This window comes from Rhipicephalus microplus, chromosome 1 (genome assembly GCF_043290135.1).
Source record: "Rhipicephalus microplus isolate Deutch F79 chromosome 1, USDA_Rmic, whole genome shotgun sequence".
Classification (NCBI taxonomy): domain Eukaryota; kingdom Metazoa; phylum Arthropoda; class Arachnida; order Ixodida; family Ixodidae; genus Rhipicephalus; species Rhipicephalus microplus.
The window spans coordinates 5,415,150-5,431,704 of record NC_134700.1 but is presented as its reverse complement, the minus strand read 5'-3'; the positions used below and the strand labels follow the sequence as shown (position 1 = coordinate 5,431,704).

Genomic DNA, 16,555 nt, shown 5'->3' with positions numbered 1-16,555 from the left:
AGATGTGCCGCTGGTTTGAACATAATGTTCACCGTTAAATTCAAAGTTGTTAAGCTCGAGTATCAGTGATAAAATAGTGCCCAAGGTGGAACCGTCGATGGGTTTGTCATTTACCAAGTCATTGTATGCTTGGAGTACAGAACGAATCCCGTCCGCATGGGGTATATTTGTGTACAGTGACACCACATCTAGTGTGACCAGAAGAGCCTCACTCGGAACACGCATATTTACAATGTCACGCAGAAAGTGATTAGTGTCCTTGACATATGAAGAAAAGTTAGGAGGAATTGAACTAATTAGGCTGTCTGCATATCGAGACAGGCTTTCCGTAATGGTTCCTATTCCTGAAATTATTGGCCGGCCTGGATTATTTTGTTTATGAATCTTAGGAAGCAGATAAAATCTACCAGCTACCGGACTCAGGGTGACTAAGGATTTAAGCACAGTTTCTGGAACTTTATTTTTTCTTACAAGCTCTTTTAAAGTTTCTTTTACTTTGGTCTTGAATTCCTCGGTTGGGTCGTAGCTCAAATGTCTGTAAAATGTGTGGTCATTTAATTGCCTGTAGGCCTCACGAAGGTAATCAGCCTTGTTCATTATTACGATTGCTCCCCCTTTATCGGCCGGTTTGATGACGATGTCGTCTCGAGAAGCCAGGGTCTGGATCGCTTGTTTTTCTTTGTCGCTTAGGTTGCGCTGAAACGGCGATTGCTTTTTGTATGCTTCGAGTACATCTCGCTGCACTGCTCGGATGTAAATATCGAGACATTTATCCCTTTGGGAAAGGGGAGTCCAGTGCTTAGTAGAAAAAAATGCTGTTTTGATAGATGGAGGCTGATTATGAAAGTATTCGCATGCAAGCATGCGTTTACGCGAATACTTTCATATTCAGCCTCCATCTATCAAAACAGCATTTTTTTTATACTAAGCACTGGAATCCCCTTTCCCAAAGGGATAAATGTCTCGATATTTACATCCGAGCAGTGCAGCGAGATGTACTCGAAGCATACAAAAAGCAATCGCCGTTTCAGCGCAACCTAAGCGACAAAGAAAAACAAGCGATCCAGACCCTGGCTTCTCGAGACGACATCGTCATCAAACCGGCCGATAAAGGGGGAGCAATCGTAATAATGAACAAGGCTGATTACCTTCGTGAGGCCTACAGGCAATTAAATGACCACACATTTTACAGACATTTGAGCTACGACCCAACCGAGGAATTCAAGACCAAAGTAAAAGAAACTTTAAAAGAGCTTGTAAGAAAAAATAAAGTTCCAGAAACTGTGCTTAAATCCTTAGTCACCCTGAGTCCGGTAGCTGGTAGATTTTATCTGCTTCCTAAGATTCATAAACAAAATAATCCAGGCCGGCCAATAATTTCAGGAATAGGAACCATTACGGAAAGCCTGTCTCGATATGCAGACAGCCTAATTAGTTCAATTCCTCCTAACTTTTCTTCATATGTCAAGGACACTAATCACTTTCTGCGTGACATTGTAAATATGCGTGTTCCGAGTGAGGCTCTTCTGGTCACACTAGATGTGGTGTCACTGTACACAAATATACCCCATGCGGACGGGATTCGTTCTGTACTCCAAGCATACAATGACTTGGTAAATGACAAACCCATCGACGGTTCCACCTTGGGCACTATTTTATCACTGATACTCGAGCTTAACAACTTTGAATTTAACGGTGAACATTATGTTCAAACCAGCGGCACATCTATGGGCACAAAAATAGGTCCCAATTATGCGAACATCTTCATGGGCATTCTAGAAAATAACTTTCTCGCCACTCGTGACCTTAAACCACTTTATTACAAACGCTTCATTGACGACATTTTCTTAATTTGGCACCATGGTGAAGCGGCATTACATTCTTTCATTGCAGACTTTAACAAAGTAGAACCATCCATCTCCTTTTCCCACTCTTATTCACCAGTCACCATAAACTTCCTTGACGTCAATGTAGCTTTAAGCAATGGTAAACTAACGACAAACCTATACAGGAAGCCCACTGACCGACAAAGATATCTTCATTTTAAAAGTAGCCATGTCAAACACTGCAAAACAAGTATCCCCTATAGCCAAGCTATCCGTTTTAAAAGAATTTGTTCGGACAACAGGGATTTCACTCGCAACTGTGACCAGCTCCGTAAAGCATTAACCGAACAACAATATCCTTCACAAATAATTGACGACGCTCTCCAACGGGCCAAATGTCTCGATCGGAAAGAGCTCATCAGTAAAGACAAGCGATTAGCGCCACCTTCCCGAACCAACCTCGTTCTAACGCATTCTGCATCTATTCCTAACGTGTCGCATATACTCAGAAAGCATTACAACATACTGACACAGAGCGATCGGCTTAAGGACATCTTCACTGAATCACCACGGGTTGTATATCGGAGATCAAGGAACTTGCGCGACATGGTAACTTCTTCCAAGACTAGATTCATTGCTCCCGTTGGTTGTCACCCCTGTAAAAAAACGCGATGTAAAGTTTGTGCGCACATGACCACTGCAACTGTTGCTAAAAGCACGGCATCTAACTTTTCACTTAGGATTAAAGGGGACTTAAACTGCGATAGCAGCAACATCATTTACTCACTTGAATGCTCAATCTGCCACATGCAATACATCGGTCAAACCGAGACATCTTTTCGCATCCGTTTCAACAACCACAATTCACACGTAAACAGTTTGCCACATCTTCCATTGTCCAAGCATTGTCATCTACCAGGTCATTCGTTTGACAAGATTATGGTAACACTATTAGAATCTGGCTTAAAATCGCACCATGATCGCGAAATTCGAGAATCGTTCTTGATTCACAAGTTCAACAGTCTGTTATCTGGCATTAACGAATGCGTAGGAAAAGTGTCATGCCTTTCTACGATGCCCTGACGTCCGAAATTTTGACAAATATTTAAAGAAGCATCCCTGACGTATAATATACTTCCTAAAGGTTATCACATATTTATTTTTTTCATGCGTGATCCTCGTCGTCAATGGTGAATGTTAAAAATGCCGTTTACATGCCCACAATCTTGTCTATTGTATTAGATTTTAATGGTTTGTAGTGTAGTCACGGCTGTTTAAAAGAATTTTTGTGACACTCACATGCTGATCGCACGTGTTTTGTACTGACGTGTTCATGCCTGCCCATAAAAGCGGCCACATACTCGTATTTCTGTTAATCCTGACGAAGGCCGTGCCACGGCCGAAACGTAGAGTAAACAATTATCAAATTTTTGTAAGTGTGCTCCTTTATTCTTAAATATATTTGCACCGGACCCACAGAATTTCTTTTTTCAAAAAATGTGTGTGTGTGTGTATATATATATATATATATATATATATATATATATATATATATATATTTTTTTTTTTTCAGTCCAAAGTTACTGTGTGCTTCTAAATCCATAAGCCTTTAACTTAAAGATCCTGCCGCCCGTATCTTGACCGATCTCTCTTTGTGGGTGTGTGCCAGTATTACAAGGATCATCACTATCATCATCATCTTTGCTGGCCATCGCCTGACTTGTCTGGCCCTTTAAATAAACACAGTAAATATTAAAAAAACGTAAAAGCATGTGGAACAGTCGCTTATGTTTCACATAACCAATTGTTTACAGTTGTCTAACAATGCCAACAACAACATTGGGCACTACCTACATCAGAAGTAATAAGCTGGTGTGTAGCGGTCGGGTCGATAAATAAATAGATTGATTGATTGATTGATTGACTGACAGGTGGATGGATGGATGGATAGATAGATATATCAGTGCTTGCAGTAAGCCACGACCCCACTTACACAAGGTTACCACTCAAATGCTCACTTTAGGCAGCATGAGCACATTACAGAGGATGGAGGTAGCGCATGCTGAAGAGGGGCACTTACTGAGCCGACCCACCTTGTCACTCAACATCAGTCACGCTTTCTTCTCGCAATGCTGCTGACGAGTCTGAAACAGGCAGACAGACCTGTGGTGAAGGCAAAACTTGTACTCGCATAGCTTTCCAGCCTCCCTAGCTCAATGCTTTCTGCCCTACTAATAGTTTCTTATGGTCCCCTTCCAAACTACATTAAAAAAAAAAAAACTACACCCAAGCGCAGGCTGCATGTTTTTGCACGAACCTCCAAAACTTCACTAACCATACTGCTAGCCATCCTGTACATTTATTTATTTTTGTATAAAGGAAATAACATTACACTAAATGTTTCGAATATGTTCGACGAACTTCATAGAGCAGGTGTAACTGAGTTTCACTGATTTATACCCCTGTCACACGGGCACATGCGAAGACCGTTTAACCCCCTGTCCTTACGACAACGAAGATACGGTCCATGTCACACGGCCACCCTTACGCAAATGAACGTAAACAGAGCATTTCGCAAAGGACGTTCAACGATCTCCCTTCGCAGCGAAACGAGGTACTCTCGTCCCCAGCAGTCTAGAGGTCAGAGAAAAATTTCGAGCACAAAGTGGCTGCAGTGAAAGAATAATACATTTTGGCAGTATTAAAAGTTTTTTTTTGTTGTAGTACTCAATCACTACGCGTGTTTGTTTACATACATTTACGCCCGCCAGAGTTCACTTACTCTCAACACGAATGCTTTACACACCGTGCCTCGCGAGTCGGGCCGGCCGGCGCCAGCCGATCAACGTCATTACCAGCACAATATCGAACCACTTCCTCACGTCGTCCACTGTGTCACTCATGGCTGAAGAACACAAAATGTGCGCTCAAGAGGCAAGAAAGCATAAGAACTTTCGTACCGAGCATGTATACCGGCAAGAAAACTACTAAAAGCACAATGTAGCCTGTGTCACTAGCAGCATTGCTATATTTAGGAAATGCATTTTTATTTGAGATTATTTTTAATGGTTTGTTAGTCGCACACTTACTTAATAGTACTTTTTTGTAAAAACCGCACAACAAGGATTCAAAAAAAATTAATAGAGATGAAATTAGAATGCTTTTCTGAAAATCAAACAGCGCCAGCTGAGCCCCCTCGCGGCAACTGTTGCAACCTTGCCATTGCCGTGTGACACTGCCACAATTCCTTCTCCGTCGAACCCCCTAGGGGAGATTTACGTTGACGGTGTTCAACGGAGTTTGGTGGTGGCCGTGTGACAGGGGTATTATACAATACAGGCCTGGTAAATGTATCAGCGAAGCTTCATTAAACTTGTACAAAAAAAAAAACGTTAAATTTATAGTTTGGTACGTTGTCATTCACGATTTATAGTTATGTTTGATGGTGCGCATGCTGGAAAGAAGCTTCATCCAAATAAATCTCGTCCACATTTTTCATCTTGTGTATTATTGTAGGCGTACTTTTATGTTTTAGATGTCTTACCAACTAGCCTCCCCACTGTATGCTTCGTATCTCACTTCTGTATCTCGCTTCTGTTTCATGATCACATTAATTGTTAGCAATTTAGAACTTGCCAAAGATAACTGCAAAGCTTCCATTTCTACAAATTTCATGGTGCACAAATTAATCATTATAAATATATCTGGGGTTTTACGTCACAAAACCAAGATATTATGAGAGACGCTGTAGTGGAGGCCTCTGGAAATTGCGACTCTAGGGTGTTATTTTACATTCACAGGCATTGCGCAGCACATGGGCCTCTACCATTTGGCCTCCGTCAAAAGGTGACCGCCACTGCGGGTATTGAACCAGCGACCCTCGGGTCAGCAGCTGCTTCACCGAAGCGGACAATGGACCAGTTTTGGAACCTTCCATTTTATTATTCGCCTTTAAACCTGAATTGTAACGTAGTATTCTGTGCTTAAGAGAAGTGGGCAGACTCTGAGAAACTGACAAATGGGTGAGGTGCAGAAAGCTTTCGTTGGGGGGATACAGTTGTCTGAGAAGAGAAATAAGACTGCTTTGGCGTTCTAATCATCTTAGTGAAATGCATGAGGGACCTTGAGAGTTTCATTGGGACAGAAATTTCTCACACCCCCTGCGCACTTGCCGGGCCTCCGCGAATGTGAGTGTGCAGCTGTTGAAAGCTGATCAGTTCACGTGCATGGTAATGCAGATCTTTTCATTCCTGTTTCAAAACTTCAGTACAGTGGTGTGGTAAATCAAGCGATCCTACAAAACAGTTGGTTTATGAGTGCTCACCGATTTGAGCGTTCATAGCACCAGCATGTGGGTTGACCATCGCCAAAAGTCACACACAGCCTTTTTTTTCTTTTTCAAGATTCTAAGTCTTTTTTTTTTTTGCAAGTTTTAAAATTCTCACTTCAAGCTTTCATCATTTTCAGTGTCTCGACAGCATGCTGGATGATTGAGACCCTTGGCTTAGTGAGCCAAAGCTGCAAAACCAGTCCTAGCGGGCAGGAGGGAAGGAATAGATTGCGCACACATTTGTAGCCGCCCCCAGTGAGCAGTCATTGAAAAGGTTCATCAGAGGAACATGCTTGAGAGCATCTACGTTTTCTGTGAATATCATCTTTTCTGGGTGTCTATGGCGGCCGATGCCGCCGATACTGAGAGGGTAAATGAGCTACGTCGCGCGCTTTGGTCAGTGAAGGCTGAGCACTTAGAAAATAAGATCTAACGTGATCTACTTCAGCAAACGGATTATTTCAGCGAAAGCTGTTATGAGATAACTTTTCGAATCATGTGCAATAGTTGCTGTACGCAGCCGCCGATGTCCGTAACCACATCGCGCGAAATTAGAAAAAAAAAAAAAAACCTTTCACCAATGACACAGTGGGGCTTGAACCCGGGTCTGCTGAGTGCCAGCCCAATATTCTACCACTGAGTCACGCCAGTGCTTGTAACTTGTTAAACTTGCCTTAGGCAGGCATGACCTAGCATCAAAGACACAGTGGGGCTCAAACCCAGGTCCGCTTGGTGCCAGCCCAGTATTCTACCACTAAGCTACGCTGGTGCTTGTGACTTGGTGGCAAACTTGCCTTAGGCAGGCTTGATGTCGGGAAGCAATTGCCTTAATACGGCTTATAAAGCATTTTAAAACAGCGAAAGAACAAGCAGTCGTCGCACAATGCGAATAGCGCAATGAATGAGTTGTCAAATGCTCGAACCCACTACAAAAGCCTGTTTTTGTTCAGCTATTAATTGTGGCACATACCGACTTTAGGTAGAATTCTTCGTTGTCAGCCACTGCAGGAACAATTGGCACAAAATTCCGTGCAAGTGTTTACCAGATACCACACTGCTCAGAAGAATTACGAAAAATAGCATAGCGAATGCCATCTTATTACACAAATTTTTTTATTATCAATGCTATTGTGGGTATCAAGCAAGTGTTCTTGCAACAATTATTCAATGAGTGCAAATGTGCATTTAGAAAAAACTCTGAAAGGCTGCGTTTTTTTTTTTCGTATCGCTTTTTCTTTTAAAGCACTGTGGCAGGCACTTGGGTCTCAGCCGCAAAAAGTATTTGCAACACTTGGCACCCGCCATCATCATCGATGGAGGGTAGGACGGGACATTGCTTTAATCCCCTCTTCTGCCCACCTTGCACAAAGGAAACTGCCAGGCTTAACGCTTATTCATTCATATAACACTAGGCTCAGACTGCACTTGAGAAGCTTTGTGATAACTTTGTTAAATTGCGTGAAAAGTGTAGTTTATTCGGGAGCTTACGCAGGCACCAGGAGTAATGATGTAAGGTTCAGTGGTTGCTGTATAAAAGACCAGGTGTTCAGCTGATGGTCAGATTATTGATGGCTGCAACATACTTTAGCATAACCCACGCATCTATTTAGCCAGGTAATATCCCGGCTGCGGCGGCTGCACTTCTGGTGGAGGCGGAAATTTTGTAGGCCCGTGTGCTCAGATTTGGGTGCACGTTAAAGAACCCCAGGTGGTCGAAATTTCCGGAGCCCTCCACTACGGTGTCTCTCATAATCTTAGCGTGGTTTTGGGACGTTAAAACTGACAAATAAATTAATTTAGCCAGGTAATGTAAGGTTTGGGAAAACCTGTGAAGGATGCCACTGAAAAGCATGCAGTGATTGAATCAAAATGTATATTCAATTGTAGAAAATTTCAAAATGAAATCACAAAGCTGTGTTTTGGTGAAGCAGCGCAAGAGGAATGTAACGGACCCTGCTTCTACGTTATAGGCGGCCCAGATTAAAGTGTGCAAGTCAATGATGGAGCTTTAAGGGCATGAAAAATGGACAGTGCTTAGCCAGTGTACAAGCTTTCTTAATTTGGAGTGCCTGGCTCTGAAGGTGAATGTGTGGTGTTGCCCTGGGATGAAAGCGAAGTAAAATGATTTCATAAAATGCAACTGAGAGATGTTTTTATTTCTTTGTGCAGAATGGAGTCAAAGGAGAAATGCGAACAAATTATTGCCACTTTCAATGGGAAGGTGCTTGCCGGTAAGCCACTTTCACTTTGCGTCTTTCATGCACACCACTGACATTGCGGGTGCTTTGCATTGTGTGCTGTGTCATCATCACTGCAGGGGAAAGGGCTGCTTCCTCCCTGTCCATCCTGGTGACTCGTGCAATTTTCACCACTTCTCGTGGCAGTGATCGTAACCACATTACTGCTTGGTTTGCTATGCTTGGAAGGGGTGTTTTGCTTATCAAACTCGGCATGTTTATGTTGATTGATGCAAGTGTAAGTGCAACAAACCAGGCATCGTTCCTTGGCTGCACACATCAGCAGTATGTAGGAAACTTTACCAACTCGGCGACTGATCTTCAGAGTGTCTGTAGCTCAAAAAGAAGCTGCTGGTCAAAAGCAAGGAAGTCTCATTGCCGTTGCTATCAAGCAACCCCATACTTAGTAAACAGCAGTGGTTTTATCACGTGTTTTAGATTTCTTAGACACATTTTTGTTTTGAAAACGTATAAAAATGTCTGAGATTATGTTTACTGCATGGAAAAAAATCTGTGCCTGGAATTGCATCGTCCCATTTAATTAATGTGGAACAGCAGAAAAAAAGTGGTTTTGGCAAGTATGCATCGTATGGACTGATGAGAGAGAAAACCTAAAATTTTTGTTGCAGCGTAAGTTTGGTTATAGCGGTGTTGGACTGTACTAAACAAAGTGAATTGTTGGACTAGCTTCTTGGGCATAACTGACTTAGGCATACAAGCGCGGAAAAAAACAATGTATATGTGAAACCCTTCCCTGCTGATAAGCATTAGTGAGTAACGTGTCTTTGTAGTCACCAATATGTTTCGGCCAGTTATATGGATGCTCTTCTTCACCTCATCACCATCACTTCCCATGAAGAAATGCTTCCAGCACATGAGACTTGGCATATAGATAATAGGGGTAGGGCATGCCGCGAGCCATCTGCCTAATGGCATAAAAAAGATGCCTGAACACTTTTTCTCCCATAGACCACCAAGCATGCTGTATTAATGCGTATCTCTTATTCTTTATTCTTATATATATCCCCGCTTTGCCTCGAGACGTTACAGCAGGGGGGTTACAGAGTTGAAAAAAATACATTTTCATTGACTTGCAGAGATGTCAAACAATTTCATTGGTTGATAGTTCTTACAAAAAAACGAATTTGCATACAGGTTCGTCCTGGCCTGGCATAGCCTGCATTTTGTGTTCATGGTCTGTGTGTTGAGAAATATAATCTGGCTTTTTAAAGTAAATGTCACCGTCAATTCCCGTTTTTTTATAAAATATCTGGTATAAAAGCTTCAGACGCAATTTTTTACGACGGGATGACAGCAACTCCCAGTTTACCTCCTTTTTCATTTCGGTACAACTGTGATTTTTTCCATACCGACCCAAGACAAACCTGGCTGCTCTGTTTTGAATTCTTTCTAATTTATTAATCAAACCTACTTGTGATAGGTCCCAAAAAGTACAGGCATATTCTAAAATTGGTCGAATACAAGTGAGGTAAGCCGTGCTTCTAAGGCTGGCATCTGCACATTTCAAATTCCCTTGGATATAGTTCAATGCTACTGCAGCTTTGGAAACCACATAATCCACATGCGCATTCCAGAAACAATCATGCGAAATAACACTCCCAAATATTTGTACTTGGATCTTTTGTCTAAATCATTTCCACACAAATAATAATTTGCATCAATTATTTATTTCTTCTTTGTAAAGCACACATGGGCGCACTTAATCGTGTTTAAATTCATTTGCCATTTAAGACACCATTGATGAATACGTTGAAGATCAGCCTGTAATTCAAAGACATCATGGTCATTCTGGATATTCCTGTAAACAACGCAATCATCAGCAAAGAGCCGTATACTTGACCTTATGCCTACGTTAATGTCATTAGTAAAAATTATGAATAGCAAAGGCCCCGACACAGATCTCTGTGGGACACCTGACGTGACCTCAAGGAAATTTGACTTAACGCCATTCAAGACAACACATTGGGGGCGTTCTGCCAAGCAATTCTCGATCCAATTAAAAATTATTTCATCTATGTTGAGTATTCGTAATTTTTCAAGGAGCAGAGAATGGGAAACAGTGTCGAAGGCTTTAAAGATTTTTCAAAGATCAGAGAAAGAAAAAGCACAATGGGGTGAGCGCACTGTTTTAGAACTCTTGGAGAGACACCATCAGGACCGGTAGCTTTACTTTCGTCAAGATTCCCGAGCAAGGCCTCAATGCCGCTAACACCAATTTCGAGTGGTTGCATAAGGGGAACACAACTACCTTGCAAGGGTGAGCTCAGTGCAGACTTGGGAAGAATAAGTGATTGAAAGTAATTATTTAAGCACTTGGCTTTTTCTGCATCATCGGAAAGAGTGCGTCCATTGAAAATAAGATCGTTTATTCCAACGGGATCAGACCCGCATGTGGTGTTTGCGAAAGACGTAAGAAGCACCGGCAGCACCACCGTACAAAAGACGTTTATTGTACGCAACACATCGAATATATACATAAAAGACAGACGCGCCCCCTGGGGGTGAAAGAACACAAAGTAAAAACCGAAACTGAATATAACATTCCCTCCCTTATATGTAGTGATTAGTTGTTAGTAAGTGTTGATAAGAAACCCCTATGTATGCACTGTACATTTTACACGCTGTATACATGTACATATTTACACTACATACACACTGTGCTATACACACAGGCAACTAGCGGGTCTCATAGTCCTTGAGCCAGACCGGTGGGTGGCGCTCTCGGGACGGCCGATGGTGATGCTGCATGGCTGGAGATCGTAATGAGCTTGTAGAGCTCTGTAGTACGCCAGGAGACCGCGATTGCGGCCCAGGAGAAGGCGGCGGCAGCATGGCAGGCTCCGGTACAGGCAGCTGCGGATCAGGAGCAGGCGACTGCGGTACGGCAGACTGCAGTACGCCAGGAGGCGGCGGCTGCGACCCGGGAGAAGGCGGCGGCAGGGCAGGCTGCGGCACATGAACCGGAAGCTGTGGCGCAGGTAGCTCCGAACGTTAGTATGGTGGACTCGTGCCCCTCTCAGGAACCCGGGAAAGCTTGGAGGCGTTCCATGTGCGGCCATCTGCAAGTCTGAAAGAGGCAGGTCCCCTCTTCCCCAACACCTCAGTTGGCGAGGAAAAACAGCGATCCCCCTCGAAGCGACCCACGGCTTCCTGATACGAACGAAATCACCCACAGCTATCTTGGGCTCCTTAGCAGCTCTCCTGCGGTCCGTGTACTCCTTACTGCTTCGCTGTTGAAGCCAGACCCTTTGGCGCAGTCGCGCCAGTTCCTTTGCTGGGTCTTTTGCAAACGCTGGTGCCGAAAACTCCACAACATCCAATCTGGTTCGGGGCATTCGCCCATGCAGCAGAACTGCTGGGGCAACTCCAGTGGTAGCCTGTGGAGTTCAGCGGTAAATAGAGAGGTAGTCCGTAACTGCTTGTCGGATAGGTCTCCTTTCGAGGAGTGAAACCTGGATGAAGTTCTTCAGAGTTCGATTGCACCTCTCGACTTGCCCATTCGCCTGGGGGTAATATACAGACGAATGAGACAGCTTGATGGCTCGGTTTTGAAGAAAGGTTCCAAATTCACGTGAAGTGAACTGTGGCCCATTGTCGCTAACAATCTCTTCTGAGTATCCTTCACGGGCAAAAACACTGGTTAAGAAGTCTTTCACGGTGCTTGTGGCCACTTCGCTGCAGAAATATATCTCTGGCCATTTGGAATGGTAATCGACCAGTGTTATAGCAAATTGGCTATTGTGAGGTGCATGTTCCAATGGGTCAACAATGTCTAGGCCCAGTTTCTGCCATGGCCTTTCAGGCCAGTCAATAGGCTGCAATGGCGCTGGCGATGTTTTGGCAGACTTATCTGCCTCCAGGCAGATGTGACAGTTTTTCACGGCAGATTCAGCTTGCTTGTCCATCCGTGGCCACCAGAATAGCTCACGAAGTCGCACCTTTGTGCGCGTGATGCCCGGATGTGCCTCGTGGGCAACGGCGATGAACTGAGCCGTGAGTGAGGACGGAACAACGAGGCGTTCTGCGCGCAGTAGAAGGTCATCAACAACAGAAAGTTCCTCGCGCACAGAGTAGAAAGGTTTTGCCTTCTCTGGTATGGACTTTTGTGGTGGCCAAGAACCGAGCACGAACGACTTGATCGTTTGCAGACAACCATCGTTGAGGACGGCTTGCTTGAATTCTTTTTTCGTCACGCAAGCCGACTCGACCAACGACACAATTTCTTCATCCTTGGCCAGCTGTGCCTGCGCGGCAGGAGCTGGCAGCCGAGAAAGAGCATCTGCCACCGTGTTGGTGGACCACTTGCAGTACTCAACAGTGAAATTGTAGCATAGGAGTCGCACATTCCAGCGTGCGATTCGAAGTGGCCTTCTGCCACGTCCTTGCGAAGACAGCAAAGATACCAACGCCTGGTGGTTCGTTCGAATCTTGAAATGGCGACCCCAAAGGTAAGTGTGCCATCGTTCGCACGCCCAAATGCATGCCAACGCTTTGCGTTTGCCGACCGAGTACTTTCTTTCCGCTTGTGACAAGGTACGAGACGCGAAAGCCACTGTGCGGAGCTCATGGCCATTTTGCTGCTGCAGAACGGCTCCCAGCCCACAGTCAGAAGCGTCGGTCGACACGATGACTGGAAGTGATGGATCGAACATGTGGAGAACTGTACTTGAAGAAAGCATTTCCTTGACCCTCCGGAAACTGCTGTCTGCTTCGGCTGACCAGATGAATGGCTCATTCTTGCGAAGCAGAACGCGCATAGGCTCGACCACCTGGGCCAAGCGGGGAACAAACTTGGAATAGTATTCTACAAGATGCAGGAATGAACGGAGGGCAGCAACATCTGTTGGCACTGGAGTGCTAACAACCGAGTCTACTTTCTCTGGAAGCGGCGAGATACCTTGTGCAGTGACCTTATGCCCTAGGAAAGGAAGTTCTGAAACGTCGAAGAGGCATTTGTCGTTCAATTTCAGGCCTGCGTACTTGACTTTCTGCAAGACCTTTGTTAGGTTCAAAAGATGTTCTTCTGCACTTTTCCCAAAGACTATGACGTCATCAATGTAGAACAACACACCAGGGCAGCCATCTATAATTGTGGCCATCATCTTTTGAAATGCCGCTGGGGCGGAAGCTAACCCAAAGCAAACTCTCTTGAACTGAAAAAGTCTTTGATGCGTGATGAAGGCTGTCAGGTCCCTGCTGTCAGGGTGCAAAAGAACCTGATGGTAGGCAGAAGCCAAGTCAAGTTTTGAGAAGTGTGTCACGCCTATCAAGGCATGAAGGAGTTCCTCTGTCTGAGGCAACGGGAAGCTGTCTGGTACAATAGCCTTGTTAGGCTCCCAGAGGTCAACACAAATTCTGATGGTGCCGTCTTTCTTGTCAACGACAACAATGGGCGAAACCCATTCAGAAGCATCGATGCGTTCGATGATGTCAAGGCTCAGCAACCTGTGAAGTTCATTTGACACTGGTTCCCGAAGTGAATATGGAAGGCGGCGCAGCTTCGAAGATACCGGCTGCACGCCTTGCCGAATCTTGACACGATGCGTGAACCGCTTAGCAAGACCCAACTCGGGACTGAAAAGTGAACCGAAGTCGTGTTCCAAGGCTGGCGGAAGGTTTGCTTGCCTGGGTTGCTCTATTGACTGCATCGGAATGTGACAAAGTGTCGGGTCATTAACACGCGGCAGCGGGGCAACGGACGTGTGCAGGCACTCAAGTGTGGAGCCCTGTATTCGAAGATTTAACGCCTTAATGCCGTCAAGGCCTATCAGACAAGTTCCTTGGCGAACGATGTAGAAAAGGAGTGGTGCAGAGCGCCCTTTAAACTGAACGTCTGCCTGGAAACAGCCTAGCACGGAAATTAGGCGCTTCGAATAGTCAAACAAAGTGACATGCGGAGCTGGGAGGAGCAAACTGCTTTGAAAATGTTGGTGAAATTCTTGCTCTGATAGAATTGAAACAGACGACCCTGAGTCAACAAGGAATGACAACTTGACATCCGCTACGCGTACTTGTATGTAAATTGCGCTGCGAGCGGGATGCTGCACAGTCAAAACTTGCTCAGAACTTCCCCCTGACAAAGCATCGTCGTCGATGCCAACTTCACGAATCCTGCCTTGCATTTGACGCTTGCGGTTGCATACTTTCTGAAAGTGGCCCTTGATACTGCAAAACAAACACTTCTTTCCCTGCGCAGGGCACTGCGACGCTGATGCGCGGCGATTCCGCGAGCCGCATCGGAAACAGTGTGGTGAAACGGACCGGCTATCTCTGTCTCGCCGAGGGGGGCGGGGCCCCTGTGGCACACGCGAACCGCTAGCGCTTGGAGAGTTTTGCTGAAAATGCGCTTTTGGCTGGAAATTAAATTTTCGCGAAAATGCGAATACTGGGAACGATGCCGTAGAGAAACAGGCTCAACCGAAGCATAAAATTCCTTCAGCTCTTCAGCTGCTTGCTCAAACAGAAGAGCGATCCGCACTGCGCTCTCGTACAAAAGGGAGGAACCCTCGAGCAGCAACCGTTCACGTACGCGGTTGGAAACAACGCCAGCAACAAATCGGTCCCGCAGAGCATCATCTTGTGAAGCGAACGAACAATGCGAAACGAGCTCCCGTAAAGCAGCAACAAAGTCATGAACGGACTCGCCTGCGTGTTGGCTGCGGCGGTGGAAACGATGACGCTCGACGACGACGTTACACGACGTGGAAAACTGCTGCCGTAAGGCAATGAGTGCCGCCTCGTACTCGTCAGTAGCGGCCGTGGGAGGCTTCTCTTGTACTTCCGGTGCTGCGGCGCTTGCTGGTGCTGCGGCATTTGACCCTGCAGGTGAAGTCCGGTAAGCACGCTGCCCTTCCGCCCCCAAACAATGCAGAAGAATGGCCTTGCGTCGCGCTGGTGGGAACTCAGCTGCTCCGGACGCTAGAAGGTAGACTGTTAAAGTCTGCGCCCACTCCTCCCATGGAAGTGACGGCCGGCCGGGCGTCGGGAGGAACGGCAGCGGCGGAGCAAGGCCGGAGAAACTCATGGTGGGGCGGACCCGGACGACACTCGATGCTGAAGGTAGCTTGACGTGTTTATCCCATCTTCGTCGCCAATGTGGTGTTTGCGAAAGACGTAAAAAGCACCGGCAGCACCACCGTACAAAAGACGTTTATTGTACGCAACACATCGAATATATACATAAAAGACAGACGCGCCCCCTGGGGGTGAAAGAACACAAAGTAAAAACCGAAACTGAATATAACACCGCATCCCTTTAAACACTGCCAGGAGGGTTTAGGATTTAGTCTCATGTTTTCATTTAATCGTTTGAAGAGGAGCTGCTTCGCATTTTATGATGCGTCTTTATTATTCGCGTTCAAGAGGAGCTGCTTCGCATTTTATGATGCGTCTTTATATTCGCGTGTTAGTTCCTGTAGCTTTTTATAATGAACTTTATCTTTTGTTCTCTTGTATCTTTTAAATAAGCACCTTCGTTTCTTAATCAGCCTCAGAATACCGTAAGTCATTCATGGCTTTTTACGCTTCTTAAGCTTATCTAAGTCAATACTTGGTATGAACTGCTCTGAAAATCTAAGTAACTTGTTTTTAAATATATTCCACAAGTAATCTACGTTGTGTTTTTCTGTCAAACATTCAAATACAGGCAAATAATCCAGAAGCCTTGCGGAAATTGACGAATAGTCGCCTTTATCAAAAAAGAACACCTTTCTACAGGTATGCTTTTTTACTCTCTGAATTTTTGTTCTAATACCTGCTACCACAACTTGATGGTCGCTGATTCCTGGAATAATATCAACATTACTTACTTTATTGGCGAGTTACAAAAGAGAAAATCAAGGGTGTGACTAAGTCTTGTGGGTTCCAAAACGTACTGTATCAACCCAAAAGTACCAACAAAGTTTTTCATTTCTAGGTTAGTACGCCTGGCATGCAACACCTCGCACCGTTTTTTTTTCCATTCTAGGTCGGGTAAATTAAAATCGCCCGATAATACAGTAAACTCCCATTAAGACGAACTCATTTAAGACAAATTCTGGCTTATGCCGAACAACGTGAGAACGTTTGTTTGGTTTTTCATAGACCCAATGCAAAAAAAATCCGCTTAAGACGAACAGCCTTGTACCTGCTCTTCTGTTAAG

At 44.9% G+C, this 16,555-nt stretch overlaps 1 protein-coding gene across 4 annotated transcripts in view; it reads left to right on the top strand.

Moving 5' to 3' along the window:
- The window catches only part of LOC119178215 (RNA-binding motif, single-stranded-interacting protein 1), a 300,933-nt gene that overhangs the window by 96,726 nt on the left and 187,652 nt on the right, over positions 1 to 16,555 (top strand). For all 4 annotated transcript variants that reach the window (XM_037429409.2, XM_037429408.2, XM_037429407.2 and 1 more), the window contains exon 4: positions 8,326 to 8,387. In XM_037429409.2, coding sequence (XP_037285306.1) covers positions 8,326 to 8,387 — 62 coding nt within the window. The remainder of the gene's footprint in view (positions 1 to 8,325; positions 8,388 to 16,555) is intronic.